The sequence below is a fragment of the Anser brachyrhynchus genome (assembly GCF_964034855.1).
Source record: "Anser brachyrhynchus genome assembly, chromosome: 18".
NCBI lineage: Eukaryota > Metazoa > Chordata > Aves > Anseriformes > Anatidae > Anser > Anser brachyrhynchus.
This window is the reverse complement of record NC_137711.1, coordinates 7176110-7189967: the sequence shown is the minus strand read 5'-3', so window position 1 is coordinate 7189967 and position 13858 is coordinate 7176110. Positions and strand designations below refer to the sequence as shown.

The following is a 13858-nucleotide window of genomic DNA, read 5'->3' as shown; positions in this document are numbered from 1 at the left end:
TTGTATGATGTGCTCGGAAAAAGAAAGAATGTATTTTGTGACTGTCATAAATAGCAGATACGCATGAAGAAAAACCTCTTGGCCACAGGAGGATCATCAAGCTGATTTTTTTCACAAGTCAATGGCATCTCTCCTTGCCCAGCCCTGCTATGCGTTTCCTGGAGTCTTGTTCAGACTTCCAGATGCTTTTTGCATTCATTGCAAGATGAGTTTCAGCAACAGGTGGAATTGTTTGGTTCCTGAGGTTTTCAAACAGCTGCTGAGAATTGTTCTGGTCAAATGTCATCATCCTGGAAAGGACTGTAAGCCCAGTTTCTGTAGTGATCTTCATAAACCCCTTGATCTTGTTATGGGTAAATAATTGGCAAAGCAGCTTTTATTTAAAGAATAACCTGCAGTCATGACTGTCTCAGCACCTCAGAGATCAGTGGAGTCCCTTGAAAATACTGAAGCTTTAGAATCTTAAAGCTGTATTTTAAAACTAGCTTTGTCAGAGGAAACAGGTTTTTCTTCATATTGACTTAAAAAAAAAAAAAGTCTCTGCATGTCTCAGGGCTACAACAGTTTTCAAACTTAAGATTCAAATCCTATGGGTTGGAATAAAAAGCTTTTCGATGACAAAATACTGTTGAAAGTTCCCAAGAGAGCAGAGGCTTACGTGCTTCCAAGTAGGTATCATTTGACTTAATGCCCAACCGTAAAGGATAATAGAATTAAAACAATTGTGTCATCTTGCTTGAAACTTCCCTTTAATCTACCGTCAGAAAGATGTGAGACAGAATTCCCTGGGGAGCTACGTAGTGATAGTGGGGTTCTGTTTTTTAACATTTTTATAGATCCTATATAAAAATAAAATACTATGGTCCTGCTTGTGCAGTTCTAGCATTTCAACTCTTTTCTGAGTTGTATTGATATTAAGGCTGATGATAATTCAGTTGATGATAATTCACTCACGTGATCTCATTTTGTAAACAGAGCAAAGCAGCACAATCAGAGCTTGCAGTTTCCAGACAAAAATATATATATATATTTCTAGAAAACTGTTATTTAGAGGAAAGTGTTTGGAGGGCATTAAAAGCTATTGTTAGTGCAAATTGGGAGGGATGTCTAGAACAGGCAAGGGTATTCTTGCCCTCTTCTCCTTTATGCAAGTGCTAATTGCAATAATTTCAGCGTGTGGTCGTAGTGCATTAGTTTTGGAGTAAAAGTAGTGGTGACCAAGGAAGCGTCTGTGTCTGAAAGCTCTGTGGAGGTCAGGAAGGCCTCAGTCACCGAGCCGAAGGTGGGTTTGGCTTAGATGACTGCTGCCCTCTGTGCCATCGAAGTTTTGTGCTGGCGCTGGGGATGGATACCCAGAACAGAAGCGTGGCGCCTTTCAGCCACGGGCTTGGTGTCCCACATGCCCAACACTTTGTGGGACGAGCCTCGTTGGCCCAGAATAATCCTCTGCTCCAAAATCTGGTGAGGGCATTTTGGGACTGGCCCTGCTGGAGCCGCCCGCTGTGTCTTTGCAGGCTGTCGGACGTTCCCCACGCACTGCTGGAGATGGAACCAGCCTCGGGAACCGCCACAGCCCCACCCGGCCACCTCAGCACCTCCATGGCCTCCCTGCCTATTGTTCAAAGGCTCGGGGGCTGCGCTGTGCCGTGCTCTGAGGGAACCGAGCTGCTGGAGGCCAGGTCCCCTCCCCGGGTGGGGATGGGTGCGAGGGGCCAGGCCCTGGGGAGGGCCGGGGGGCGCCGGGGTGGCCGCCTGAGGTGATTTGGTGGGGGGGGAGGGGGGGGCTGCTCCTCACAGCCCTCGGCCTCCGCCAGGGGAAGGCCGGGGAGACTTTTGTCTTGCTTCATGCGCGGCTGAGCCAATCGCAACTCGCCTCCCCTGAGCGACACGCCCTCCCGCCAATCATCAACAAAGGGCGCCGCCACCCAGGCGCAGCCAGTCACCGTAGAGCAGACGTATTTCTTCACCAATGGGGTTTTAAGGCTGAGCCGAGGCTCCTCAGAATAGACGGCGAGGCGGGCCAAAGGGCAGAATGGCAAGGCATTATCCAATGGGAGCCCAGGGTTGGGTTTGAATCATCCAATGAGAAAGCAGCTAGGGGGCGGGCCTTAGGGATAGTATAAAAGGCGCGGCCGGTGCGGGCGGCGGCTGCAGTTGTCACCGGCAGCAGCACCGGCAGGGGCCGAGAGGGGGGAAGGGGCGCGCTCCGTTCCCGGGACCGTCACCTCCCGCCGGCCTCCTGACGGAGCCCTCTCCCCTGCCTCCACCTCCTCCCGCCCGCCGCCATGACCACCACCACCACCTTCTCGGGCATGGACCCTAGCGGCAGGAACAGCTCCAGGTCCGCCGGGGGAGCGGGGCTCGGCGGTGGCGGCAGTGGCCCTGGGGACCGTTAGGGGACCGTTAGGGCAGCGGAGGCCGGGTCTCCCCCGTCCCCTCAGGGCCTCGGGGGGGGGGGAGCGGCTGGGGGGTGGGGGGCGGAGGGCACTCACCGGGGGGCTCGGGGGGGGTATGGGGGGTACTGGCAAGTACGGGGGGGGGCTCCGGGGGGTTCCGAGGGGGGTACCGGGGGGGGGGGTCAAGCCGCGTCCTGCCGCAGCTGCCCGGGGTGTGTGTGGGTGAGCGGGGCCGGGGGCGGTGGGAGCTCCCCACACCCACCCCGGGCCTCCCGTCTGCCTCAGCCGCCTCCTAACAAAGAAGGGAGGCGACTCCCTCCGCGCTGCGCAGCCACAGCCGGGGGAGGGGGCGTGGGGGGGGCACCGCGCCCCGATTCCCCCCCAGTCTCCCCTTTTCCTCCACGGCTGCTGCTCCTTCCCCCCTCCTCGTGCCGCTGCTCCCCGGCCCCTCGGCGGGGCAGCCCCGGGGGTTTCCTCGGGCTGGGCGCGGCCGGGGGCGGGCGCCATTGTCTGCTCTGGGGCCCCCCCACCTCGGGCACCCCCCGCCGGGGGGCAGCGGGCACCGACCTCCGGCCGGCCCAAGCGGCGATCGCCCACGCCCCGCTGCGGGTTGGGGTGAGCCACCCCCGGGCGGCTGCTCGATCTGGGTGACCCTCGGGGCTCGGGGGGGGGGGACCCAAAGCCCTGCCCCGGCTCCCACCCCGCAGCCGGGCTCGGGGGAGCAGCGGGCGGCCGAGGGGAGCTGGGTGGGGAGCGGGGAGGCAGCACCGCCGTGGAGGAAGCCGTGGCCCTGCTTGGAACAAAGAAAACTTGACAAGTACGGCTCGAAGGGATGCGCGGCACTTGGCGTGCACGGTGCTGGTGGATGCTGCAGCAGTGAGAGCAGGCTCGCGTTTAGCACCGAGCCTTGGCGTCTGTCTTTTCTGTAAGGTTTGGCCTGACAAAGCAGATGCTTCCTGTTCGCTTGTAGCTTTTTTTTTCTTTGGGGTGGAGGAAAAAAAAAAAAAAAAAAAACCTCTTGACAAGTGCTTCCTGGATGTGGATGAATTTTCAGTGCACATCACCAGGTATCAGGTGCAATTTTAAGAACACTTCATTGCCTGAAGTGTGAGTTGTAGCTTTGGTGAAGCATGTTAAAGCATCTCGGGGTCGAGAGAAGCTTCTAATAAAATCTGTCAACCTTTTGTCTTGGATTGGCAAAAGTGGTTACTTCTCTTAAACGGTTTGAGTGATTGCTTTTTTTGCTTCAATTGCCTTTTCTGTTACTTTCATTAAGACCTTCTGTGGAAACTGTCATGCTGCTAAGAGAATACTGGTTTCACTGCTGTGGTAAAATAAGGTGACGTAAGATGAGGGGATGAGCCCTCTTTTTTGAACAATCTGTTCTTCAAATTAGTAATTGTAACAGATGTAGCCAAGAAAATAAATACACAGGGACATTTCCTCCAGGGGAAAAAAGGTAATGGAGTGATTCAAGACCATTATACTATATCCCTTAATTCAGAAAGGAGAAGCAGCAGATCACAAAAGTGTTCTTGGATTCATAAAGCATGTTACACAATAGTGGGATCCTCCCATTAGCTCCTGAGCATTATTAATTATATATTTGGAAAGGAGTTTTGTAACAAAAAGCAGTTAGCTAGTTTAGTAACACTAAATATTCACGTCCAACACCTTTGTGATTTTTTCTTGCCATTGTCTTGAGTATTTTAGGCTGGAGAAGTGTTTTTGTGTCGCATCTCAATTAAACTCTTAGAAAAGAAGAAGGAGTATGCACCTTCCCTAGCTTGTTCTGGTCTTCCTTTGAGGGCACTGGGTGTCGTGAAAGCACATTTCTGTTGGTATGCTCAAATCTCTTTAAGCTCAGTGCAGTAGCACGCTGCAGACCTAAGGGTTTTTCTGATGAAACAAATCCAGATAGAGGCTGTAGCCCAGTCATCAGTGATGCAACCAGCACTTTGACTCATGTGCCAAACTTTGGTCTTCGCTGTGCTGCCAATTTGAAGATTAATTGCCTTCATAGGGTTCTCTAAAAAAAGCTGGATTCTGGCGTGCCTATATAATTATATATATATTTAATTTGGTCAGACACTGAAGACTGGTGGCAGCTCTTGTTGACACCAAGTGAAGCAAGTACACAAGTAGAGTACAGAGTATTTTGGTTTTGATAAATGTCACCAAGGAAGAGCAGTGGAGATGTAGTACTTTGTCTGAATGCTGGCAAGCAGTTTAGCTTTATAGGTTGAGTTATGCACCGAAGACATAACAGTGAGCGTCATTTATTAAGAGCCAATGCATAATACAGTCATCTCACACAGTTTCCATTTGGGCAGAACGTAGCCCATGCAACTAACTGCCCATTACAAGAGCCAACAACGATCTTTCAGCTTATTAGTCTTGTTTTACATGTTAAGAGTGCTGCTCAGTAATGCAGATTATAGAGACCCAAGGTTGTAAAGTTAAATCTCTCTCCAGAGTGCTGCGTCCTCCTGGTGGCGGGTCCAACTTTTCCCTGGGTTTTGATGAACCAAAAGAGCAACCCGTGCGAAGGAACAAAATGGCATCCAGCATCTTTGGAACTCCTGAAGAAAATCCACCTTCCTGGGCTAAATCATCGGGTAAGAATGTAGTGCTTTGTTCGCAGGTCTGCTGACATGCATTAATCCATTCTTGGTATTGGCCTGGAGCTGCTGGTGTCTGTGTGTGGAAACCTGAGTTCACTTCCTATTTGGTAGTTTGGGGCTAGAAATGATGTCTACTTGCATGGGAATTTTTCTTTTTTGAATTACTTTCAAACTCTTTTTCAAAATTACCTTTTACTGTATGTCTTGGACATAGGTGTTGCAAGCAGATAGCTAAGAGGAATGTATTTTGGATGTGATATCTCCAAATTAATCATGTTACAATAGGGCAAACTTGTTTCTTAGTATGTGGAAGAGTGCTGATCTTGATTAATCAGAGGAAGTTTAGCCGTGTGTTGTACTTGCAGCTGGGGTTAAGCTTCCATTTCTGCAGAGCATTTCCAGTAGGGTTGGCCTTGGGACCCTGCGTGAGATGCAGCTGTACAATTGTAATTTGTGAGTCGTTATGTAAAGAACCAGGACAAACCTTGGGATGTTAAAGCTGTCATTCAGAAAGGAAGAGCACCACATCAGTTTTCATCTGCTTTCCCAGTAAGTTAATCTTGCAACCGATTGGAATCAATCTCTGCTTCTAGGGACTAAGCCAGGTGAAATCAGAGAAGACAGTGAATCATCTGGACCACAAAGAAGAAACTCAACTGATGCTAACTATGGAGACTTTGTAGATCCAAAGGTCAGTACATTAACTACGAAGAGCCTGATAAGGGGACACTTTGCTCTCTGTATGTGATTGCTTTATCACTGATGGTTGCTCAGTTGAAAGTGTTGCAGGATTCAAAGTCTTATTCTCAAACCTGTTCTTGTCCTGAAGGTTCTCTTTTCCGTATGATAGTCTTACAGCATGCTGGTGGAGGCTCGGATTTTTCTCAAAGGGGTGCCTTCTAGAGCCCTTAACTCTTCTTATTGATGGACAGTAATGAAGTGGTGTGAGATCTCACTTTAGCATTAATCGTTTTCATTTTTTTTTAACAGATTGTACAAACAATAGTTACCTACGTTGAACTGTGTGGATTTATTGACTTACAAGGGCCTTGGTTTCATATCCCAACACCATGTCCCTCAATGGCATGAGTGCTTATTTTATTTCTGTTACTCTCTTTAGTAATACCATCAGAAATGTTATTTTCTGTGTAAACTACTTGATAGCAATATGGAGCATAATTTATAGTGTTAACATGGCCTTTGATTGATGTATTATTATAGTTAATGGAAAAAACAGGACATAGAGTAATAATTCCTCTGAACATAAGAAAAAAAAGGGAAACCTAGAGCAGACTGCACTTGCAAAAACAAATTCCATAGGTGAAAAAAAAGAAACCTCTTGAGCTTTAGGTTTTCAGAACAGAACTTTGTAGGTAAATCACCATTTAAATCTTGTATAGATACCTTTTGGGTATAACCTCATGGGTTATAAATAGCAAGTTTTATTTTGATAACTGGCGTCAATCATCAGTTTAACCCATTTTGTTATTAATAGCCTCACTGAGCCACAGAATTGTTCCTTGTTGCATAAAATATCTTGTTCCAATTTAGCAAACACAAGATTAAATTTATAGCTGCTACCACAGAAAACAAAAGTAAACTGTTTAGTCTAATTCTATTTTCTACTTAATTGTATTAAATACTCTGTCTTGTGGTTCTCAGCTTTGCAAACACGATTCTTGTAATGCGGAATACTTTAATTTTGTGCAGTGATTAAAGCTACAAGCAGCAGAAGCTGGAGCTAATGTACTATAGCGCAGTCTGAGATTTGAGGGGATATATTTGCATGCATTTCTGTGTACTAATACCCTAACGACTGCAGGTTCACTGTGTAATTAACAACGTTAAGTCTATGGAAGTTGATAAAACCTCATGCCATTGAGAAGCCTTTGCTGCTGCTGCTGGTGGACTTTCTGTATCTTTGTGTTGTTACAGTGTCGTTACAGTCTGAACCAAATGAGTATGAAAAGAATGTTTAGCTGTTTGTGTAATGAAGAAAACTTTATCTATAACATTGTCTAAAACTTTTTGATATTTCACAAATGAAGTTAAATATCCTGGATGGAACAAATGTTTTTGACCTTGTTCAAGATACATGTTTGGTGTTGGAAAGAGTTGCTTAGGAGAAAGGAGAGGACACCAAAATATTTCTAATTGCTTAGAGTATGATTTTCTTGTCATTACTGCTTGGCAATTGCAACGTTCTGGTTACCGTCAGTTCTGCCTGATGAAGGATGCTGTATATAATAGTGCTGTAAGACACCTGCATCCTTCACAGTGTGGGAGTACCAAGTATACCGTATATTACAGGTCATCAAGATTACTTTGGTACTATCTGTCTGAATTTTTAAAAGTATGTCAGGTAAATAAGCAGTTGATAAAATTCAATTAGTCACTGTGTGAGAACTGGTGCTTACAAAACCATCATATTAATCTGCATAAATACTTACCTAGAACCAGCCATGCTACTCTGATACCTGCCTCCTAAGAGCCTGTTCTTGCTCTAAAAGTTCTTCATTGGGTCTGTCAGGGTGTTGTTGGGCAGAGCAGCATGTCTGGCCACAGCACGGAGTATTGAGTACCCTTTTGATGGAGGTAGGGGGAAAATACTTTTTTGAGTATGAGATCTAACGTGTTACTCTCTTCTAGGGAGGAGATGGTGGTGGTGAAGCTTCTGGTGAGTAACTCCTTCAGGCTCTTCTAGTAAAAACAGTTTGTACTTCTTCAATAGAAGAGGTCATGGGTTTCTCTCAAGACAGATAGCTTGGGGTTCTCCCTTGATTCCATCAAATCAATAAAATGACCTCACTACTTCAGTGGAAGTTGGTAAGAGTGGATATGGAATGCAATGGCAGAATGCCTCTGTTTAGTCATCAGGTTAAAAACAAGAACAGTCCTGTTCATTTATTTTGCCAGCAGCAGCTGGTGTCAAGATTTGTTTAAGTACTAGAAGGCAAGGTGGATACCATCTTGCAAAGACTTAAGTCATTGAAAGACTATAATACTGTTTTTAGTAGCTTATAATTAAGTAGTACAGTCAACTTCATAGATTTTAGTTCAGCAGTTTACCTCTTTCCATAGTGTCTTTCCACACAGCAAACACTTGATGCACAGAAATAAGCAGGAACAGCTACTGCATCTGAAAGCATCTGCATTAACTAGCTTTTAAGTTCCTGTTGCTTTTTTAAATGCTGATTTTTGCCAAGGAAGTGCATGTGCATACTGAACCCTTCATGTAAACAGAGGAACTTCCCCTAGCAGCATGCATTTTACCTTGAAGGGTTGTTGGTTTTTTTGGTTTTTTTTTTTTTTTTTAGCTCTGAGGGTGGAAATCTCTCCTTTGCAAGATTTACCTTAAGAATAGCTTACTTCCTGATGTGAGGAATGTGTGTGTTGACCAAGTACTTTACGTGTTACTTCTAACACCTAAGAGTTGTGGAGGATCACTACAGCTATTAGCAGTTGCATATCCTGAGCAGACTTCTGCTGGGAGGGTGAGAGGTTTTCCAGAGTGCTTATTAACTACCTCTAAGTGGTATCTCTGGCCAAAATAAGTCTTGCTCCTCCGGCAGTCTGTGATACATCATCACTGCTTCTAATAAAACTATGCAGGCTGCTTTAGTCTTTCTTTCCCTTGTCTGTCCGATCTTAATTAGCATCCTAGTGGGCAGTTAGAGTTTGTGCCTCAGGTAGGAGAATGTGGTTTGATAACAGAAGTACGCTGGTCTGAGGGCTCTGCTCCTTCTCCTGGTACTTGTTTAAAGCAGCTCACTCTGGGGTTAGAAGACAGCCTGTAAGGAGTGGTGAGGCAAGAGGAGGTGGCATTGGAGGCAGCAGAAATATGGCTGCCTGGGTTAGCAACACCTGACTGAAACTTTAAGTACAAAATGATATTCCTGACTCTTACAAGTTCCCACTTTCACAGGTCTAATACTTGTTGGCCTTTGGTTTGTTTCCAGAAGGTGACAATAAAGGACGCCCTTATCAAGTACTGAGTGTATCTATGCTGGGAAGTGGTTTTCCAAATAAGTGAATAAGCAATCTGTTATTGGACAGTAACACCAAGTTAGTGTTCCTAACTGGAGTTGTTTGCTGTTAACTAAAAATTAAACTTTTGAAGACAGACATGGCAAAATAAAATGGTTGACACGTTTGGCTGTTCAGCTTCCACTGGTAGTACTTAGGAAGGAGTAAGAAGTTAATGGTTCCTGGAAGTGGTGTAGGTGGCAGATACCTGAGGATCTTGATGCACCGCTAAATTAATCTCTCCCTTTGATAGATTTGGGTATCTTAGCTTAATGGAGCACAGAGTCCTGTTGAGCTGGCTATTTCACTCCACCACTTGATATTCCCGCTGTGTGAGATGGCAGACACTGGATGGTGAACGTCCCACTTGTTGCACATGTAATTTTGCACTTGACATTGCATAGCTGTCTCCTGGGTTTGAAAGGGGATAAATATGCCTCCAAATAAAAGCTGTCAGCTTATAAATTCACAGCACAACTAGATTTTTAATAGGCTCCCATCATTAAAAGTTTCCTCTTTTGCATTTGGAAATGATTTTCTATATGTAACTGATAATAAAACCCCAAGTAGGTGTCAGGTGGGATACGGCATTTTTATTAATCATGTCTGTCTAGGGGAAGAAGAGTTGTTCCTTTTGCAGAAGTGTTCATACTTCCTGTTTGGGATCTGTAGTTCCTTTTTGTGCATCAAGGGTTTCAATAGTTTGCAGTGTACTCACTAGCAAACTGACTCAGAGGTTATATCCTTTCTGATAAGGGAAGAACTTCAGTATTTAATCTGATCCTGTTGCCTTTTACCACTTCAGTTTCTAGGTTAGCAAGCTGTGCTATACCTTGATTATGTGGGAAGAACTATTGTGTGTATCAGCTGGCTAAATGAGTCTCTAACATGCTATAGCAACTTCCCCACATTCTCCTGTGCTAGTAATTCATGTTTCTTTTGTGATTCAGTTAGTGCTGTGTAGTTGATGAACGTGACTAGCTAAGGAGAACTAGACAGTGCTTAATTGACTGTCACCAGTGACTGCCTTTACACGATACACTGGAAGGTGAAGTCTGGCATTCGGTAGACAGATTATCATGGCGAGTACTTCATAGTACTTGGGCTGTCTGCTTGAAGTACAGACAATGAAGCATTCAGTGCCGTACGAGCAGCGGGCATGGCCACAGTTGTTCTCAGCTTGCTGAGTAAGCAGGCAGTGGTATGCATGAGCTGCAGAAGCTTCAAGCTTAAAACTTAGTATTCAAACTATTTTGTTCAGATGTGCCTGTGGGTTAATGAATGCAGCAGAGAATCTATACTGTAAATTATCTGACTGCATGGAGGTTATACTAAGCTGCTAGGGTTCTTTGTTATAGGGTTCTTTGAGTGGGTTTCCCCACATGAGTGGGTTTTCTGCATTTCTGATAAAATCCTGCATCAAAAGTTATTAAAAAAAAACACAAAACAATTCAAAACCAACAGTAAGTTGCCACAGCATTGGATTTAAAGCATCTCCTGTGGATTAGAAAATAGCCGAATAATAGGAGGCAAACAGTAGGGTTTAGTGATTGCTTTTCAGGTTGGAAAAATGAGCCATGGGAAGTGGTGCTGGGACTGGACTAGTTCTATTCAGTGTCTTCATCCATGACCTGGAAAAGGTAATGAACAGTGAAGTCTCCAATTTTGTTGGTGATAGCTAAGCTCTTACAATGTGCTGATGTGAGAAAAATCTTACGGTCAGAAGAACTCAACAAAGTGGGCAGATTAAAATGTCTTTGCATGAGTAAGTAGGAAAAAATAGTAACTTAAACCACCTAGGAAAAAATCACATAAACCATGCCAGTCCCATGTTTGGCTCTGTGCAGCAGTTAACTCTCAAGATCTGCCTTGTGTTTAACTACTGAAAATTCTTTGAAATGTTTGGAGGAAGGCAACAAATTGTTGAATGTCATCTGGAAGAGAACTGAAAAGAAGATGTTTTGCTTTTCTAAATAATGATATGCCTGCATTTTGCATTGTGTGTGCAGTCCCTGAAGTGTGAAGATGAGATGGTTGTAGTGGGGGTAAAGAAGGGGCAGAGGAAGGTAGCAGAAAAGATCAAGGAGGTAGAGCAACTGCCTTGCGAGGAGACTAAAATGGTGGTGCATCTTCAGTCAGAAAAGAAGGCTGGGAGAGAGGGAATATAATCAAGATGAGCAAAATCGTGAAGGTACTGGTTAAGGTGTATGTGCAGATGTTCCCAAATCCTCCAAAAAGAGAGCTAGTGTTCATTAGATGAAACTAAGATCTGTTAAAAGCAGATGAAACACGTATTCACAGAGCTGGCCATGAACCCGCACCCATGCTTACCACACCCCCAAGCATGAGAAGACATTTTGGTGCTGATTTAGGCTTTTGGCTCATAACTGATTGTATTAATTTATAAAAATAGGAGGTGCTAATGATCTTGCTGTCCTTACCTACTTCATTGACAACTAATTAATATATTAGTTATTTGCTAGAGTATCTAAAGTGCTTCCTGTGAAGAATTCCTTCTGTGTCCTGTCTTCACTTGTGGTTCTTCAGAAGTATTTAAAGCAGATGACGCTGTCATGTGCTTTCCAGGGAATGTAAGACTTGAGCCTACCCATGCATGGATATTCCCCAGTCTGTTCTGTGTGAAGCCTCAGAAGTGTGTCAGACACTCTTCCCTCTAAACACGAGTTATGAAATAGGGAATGTAGTTTGAACCTGAGCTCTTGCTTCCAAGCACTGATGCTTCTGTTTCCAGCAACTGCTCAGATTTGAGTTGAAATTGTTAGAGTGGTTGTACACTGACTGTGTACATGACTTAATTGTAGCTGCTTGTCATAAAAAAAAAAAAAATTTGTGATCCCCTAATAGTAGCTGAGTGACTGCGACTCTTGAATGCCTGAAACTGAACTGTGAGGCATCAGAGTTCTTCTGAAAAATACTTCAGGCAGCTGAAAGGCTGTCATGCCAGCAGATTACAGCAGCACTCTGAGTGTGTCCGTAAGCCTGGAGAAAACTTAGTGGGGCTGATCTTCTGTTTAAGCCAGAGAAACCTCTGGCTTTCATTATCTACATCAAATACCTTAAAAGCTTCTTTTCTTTTAGAAAACACTGAGGCTGATGTAGAAGCTGCCCCAGGTCAGAATGAAGAAAAATCCCTGCCTGCTGCACCTGTTCCTAGCCCAGTAGCACCAGCACCTGCACCGTCCAGGAGAAATCCACCTGGTGGCAAGTCCAGCCTAGTCCTTGGTTAAACCTTTCCTTTCCTGACTGTTTTGAACTCGTGTCTGTTTCTTTTCCCCCATGCTTGTGAACTGCACAACTTGAGCCTGACTGTACATCTCGAATTTCTTTCATTAAAAAGAAGCACTTTATGTACTCCATCCTTTTTTGAGATCAAGTTTTGTTTTGTTTTGTTTTGTTTTTCCACTTCTGTCCTGTGTTTCCCCCAGATCTACTGGAAGTGACATGAGTGTTTTCTAGTGATAGACTTGAGGGAAAGCTTTATGAAGTATAGTAATGTAATTCAAAGGAGAGTAGATTGGTTCTAAATGTGCTTAGCGGGTTTTTGTACTGAGATTTTTAGAACCCCTTAGCTTTACAAAGGGTCTAGAGTCCTGGTTAAAGAGGCCAGCAAACAATCAGTAAGAGCGGTCCCTTCCTCCACGTGTGAGTTTCAGGGATCTAAAAGAATTCATTGTCTGCATGTGGTAAATGCCTTGAGCCCTGCTGTGCCATTTAAAGTGGTTAGTGTACACCATGCTGCCTTTAACAAAATAAAACAATCTTGGTACTAGACTACTACGAAGCAGGGTATGTGCCAAATAGAGGGCTAATGACCAGAGCCACCTGGCCTGATGCTAGGAGGGGATGTATTCAGACTTTAATCAGTGAAGGTGGAGTGGATCGTATAAAATAAATAAAAATTACAGGGCATTTTTTTTACAACTGACTCAATGCTGTGCATGATCATGCTGGTGCTTGACCATGAGGTGAAAATCTCATCCTTTAAAGTGTGTGTTGTAATTTCACGAAGCTGGACTGTTGCTTAAAGTAAATAATATAGAAATTTTGAAGCAGTGTTTCCTGTGTGGGTTTTATTTCATGGGTTTGGCTCCACGTTGCTCTCAGCAGACCTGCCTTATTCCAACATAGGTGGGATGGAGCAGAAGAGGTGAGTTCATACACCTGACCTGGGGGTACCATCACATGCCATCTCCCTTTGAAGAAAGTGTCCAACTTCTCTTTGGTTTTATCTTCTAGAACAGAGAAGCATGCAATATGGCTTGATACATGTAATCTGTTTGTTTTACCAGAAATATTTCCTTCTCAAGAAAATAGAGGAAACGAAAGTTTCTTGTCACAAAAATAAATCAGACCCTGGCCAGAAAGGGGGTGCAAGGGAGACCAAACAATCAAGTACTCTGCTGTCCTGGAGGGTATCTGTTGCGTGATAAGCCGCAGCATGGGGATTTGTACAGAGCTATGTGTGCAGGAGGGACTGTGCCTTTTTCACCCTTCCCCCTCCTGGAAGAACAGGATCTAAAAATACCCCAGCTTTCCAAGTCAGTTTTGGAGAAGCCCTGGTCTTACATGTTTAACCTATAAAACTGGATTTGCTCTAATGTGCTCTTCCTCCCCTGCAGCTGGGGGTGTTCTTCCCCACAGCTGTTATGAAATGCTGTCTGGCTGCTGGGTACATGTAAATCATGCCTACCTGCTTCCTGCCCTAGGAGGAGGAAAATGATAAATTTCCATTTCTTTTGCAAGCTCCACAACCAGAGGAACTTCTAAATTCTCCTTTACAGTTACCGAGAC

General features: G+C 44.7%; 1 protein-coding gene across 1 annotated transcript; it reads left to right on the top strand.

The window, feature by feature from the left end:
* Window positions 1–2135: 2135 nt before the first annotated feature.
* Window positions 2136–13121, top strand: JPT1 (Jupiter microtubule associated homolog 1). Its single transcript, XM_080560786.1, has 5 exons — window positions 2136–2341; window positions 4872–5014; window positions 5614–5711; window positions 7670–7697; window positions 12146–13121. Exons 1-5 carry the CDS (start codon window positions 2286–2288, stop codon window positions 12292–12294), a joined length of 474 nt encoding a protein of 157 aa, XP_080416912.1. The 5' UTR covers window positions 2136–2285; the 3' UTR covers window positions 12295–13121.
* Window positions 13122–13858: the final 737 nt, after the last annotated feature.

Excerpts from the sequence above, each read along its gene's own strand:
- JPT1 (XM_080560786.1), top strand. The coding sequence starts at position 2,286 with ATGACCACCACCACCACCTTCTCGGGCATGGACCCTAGCGGCAGGAAC. Across the intron at positions 2,342-4,871 it reads AGCGGCAGGAACAGCTCCAG|AGTGCTGCGTCCTCCTGGTG; the intron begins GTCCGCCGGGGG and ends ATCTCTCTCCAG. Across the intron at positions 5,015-5,613 it reads TTCCTGGGCTAAATCATCGG|GGACTAAGCCAGGTGAAATC; the intron begins GTAAGAATGTAG and ends CTCTGCTTCTAG.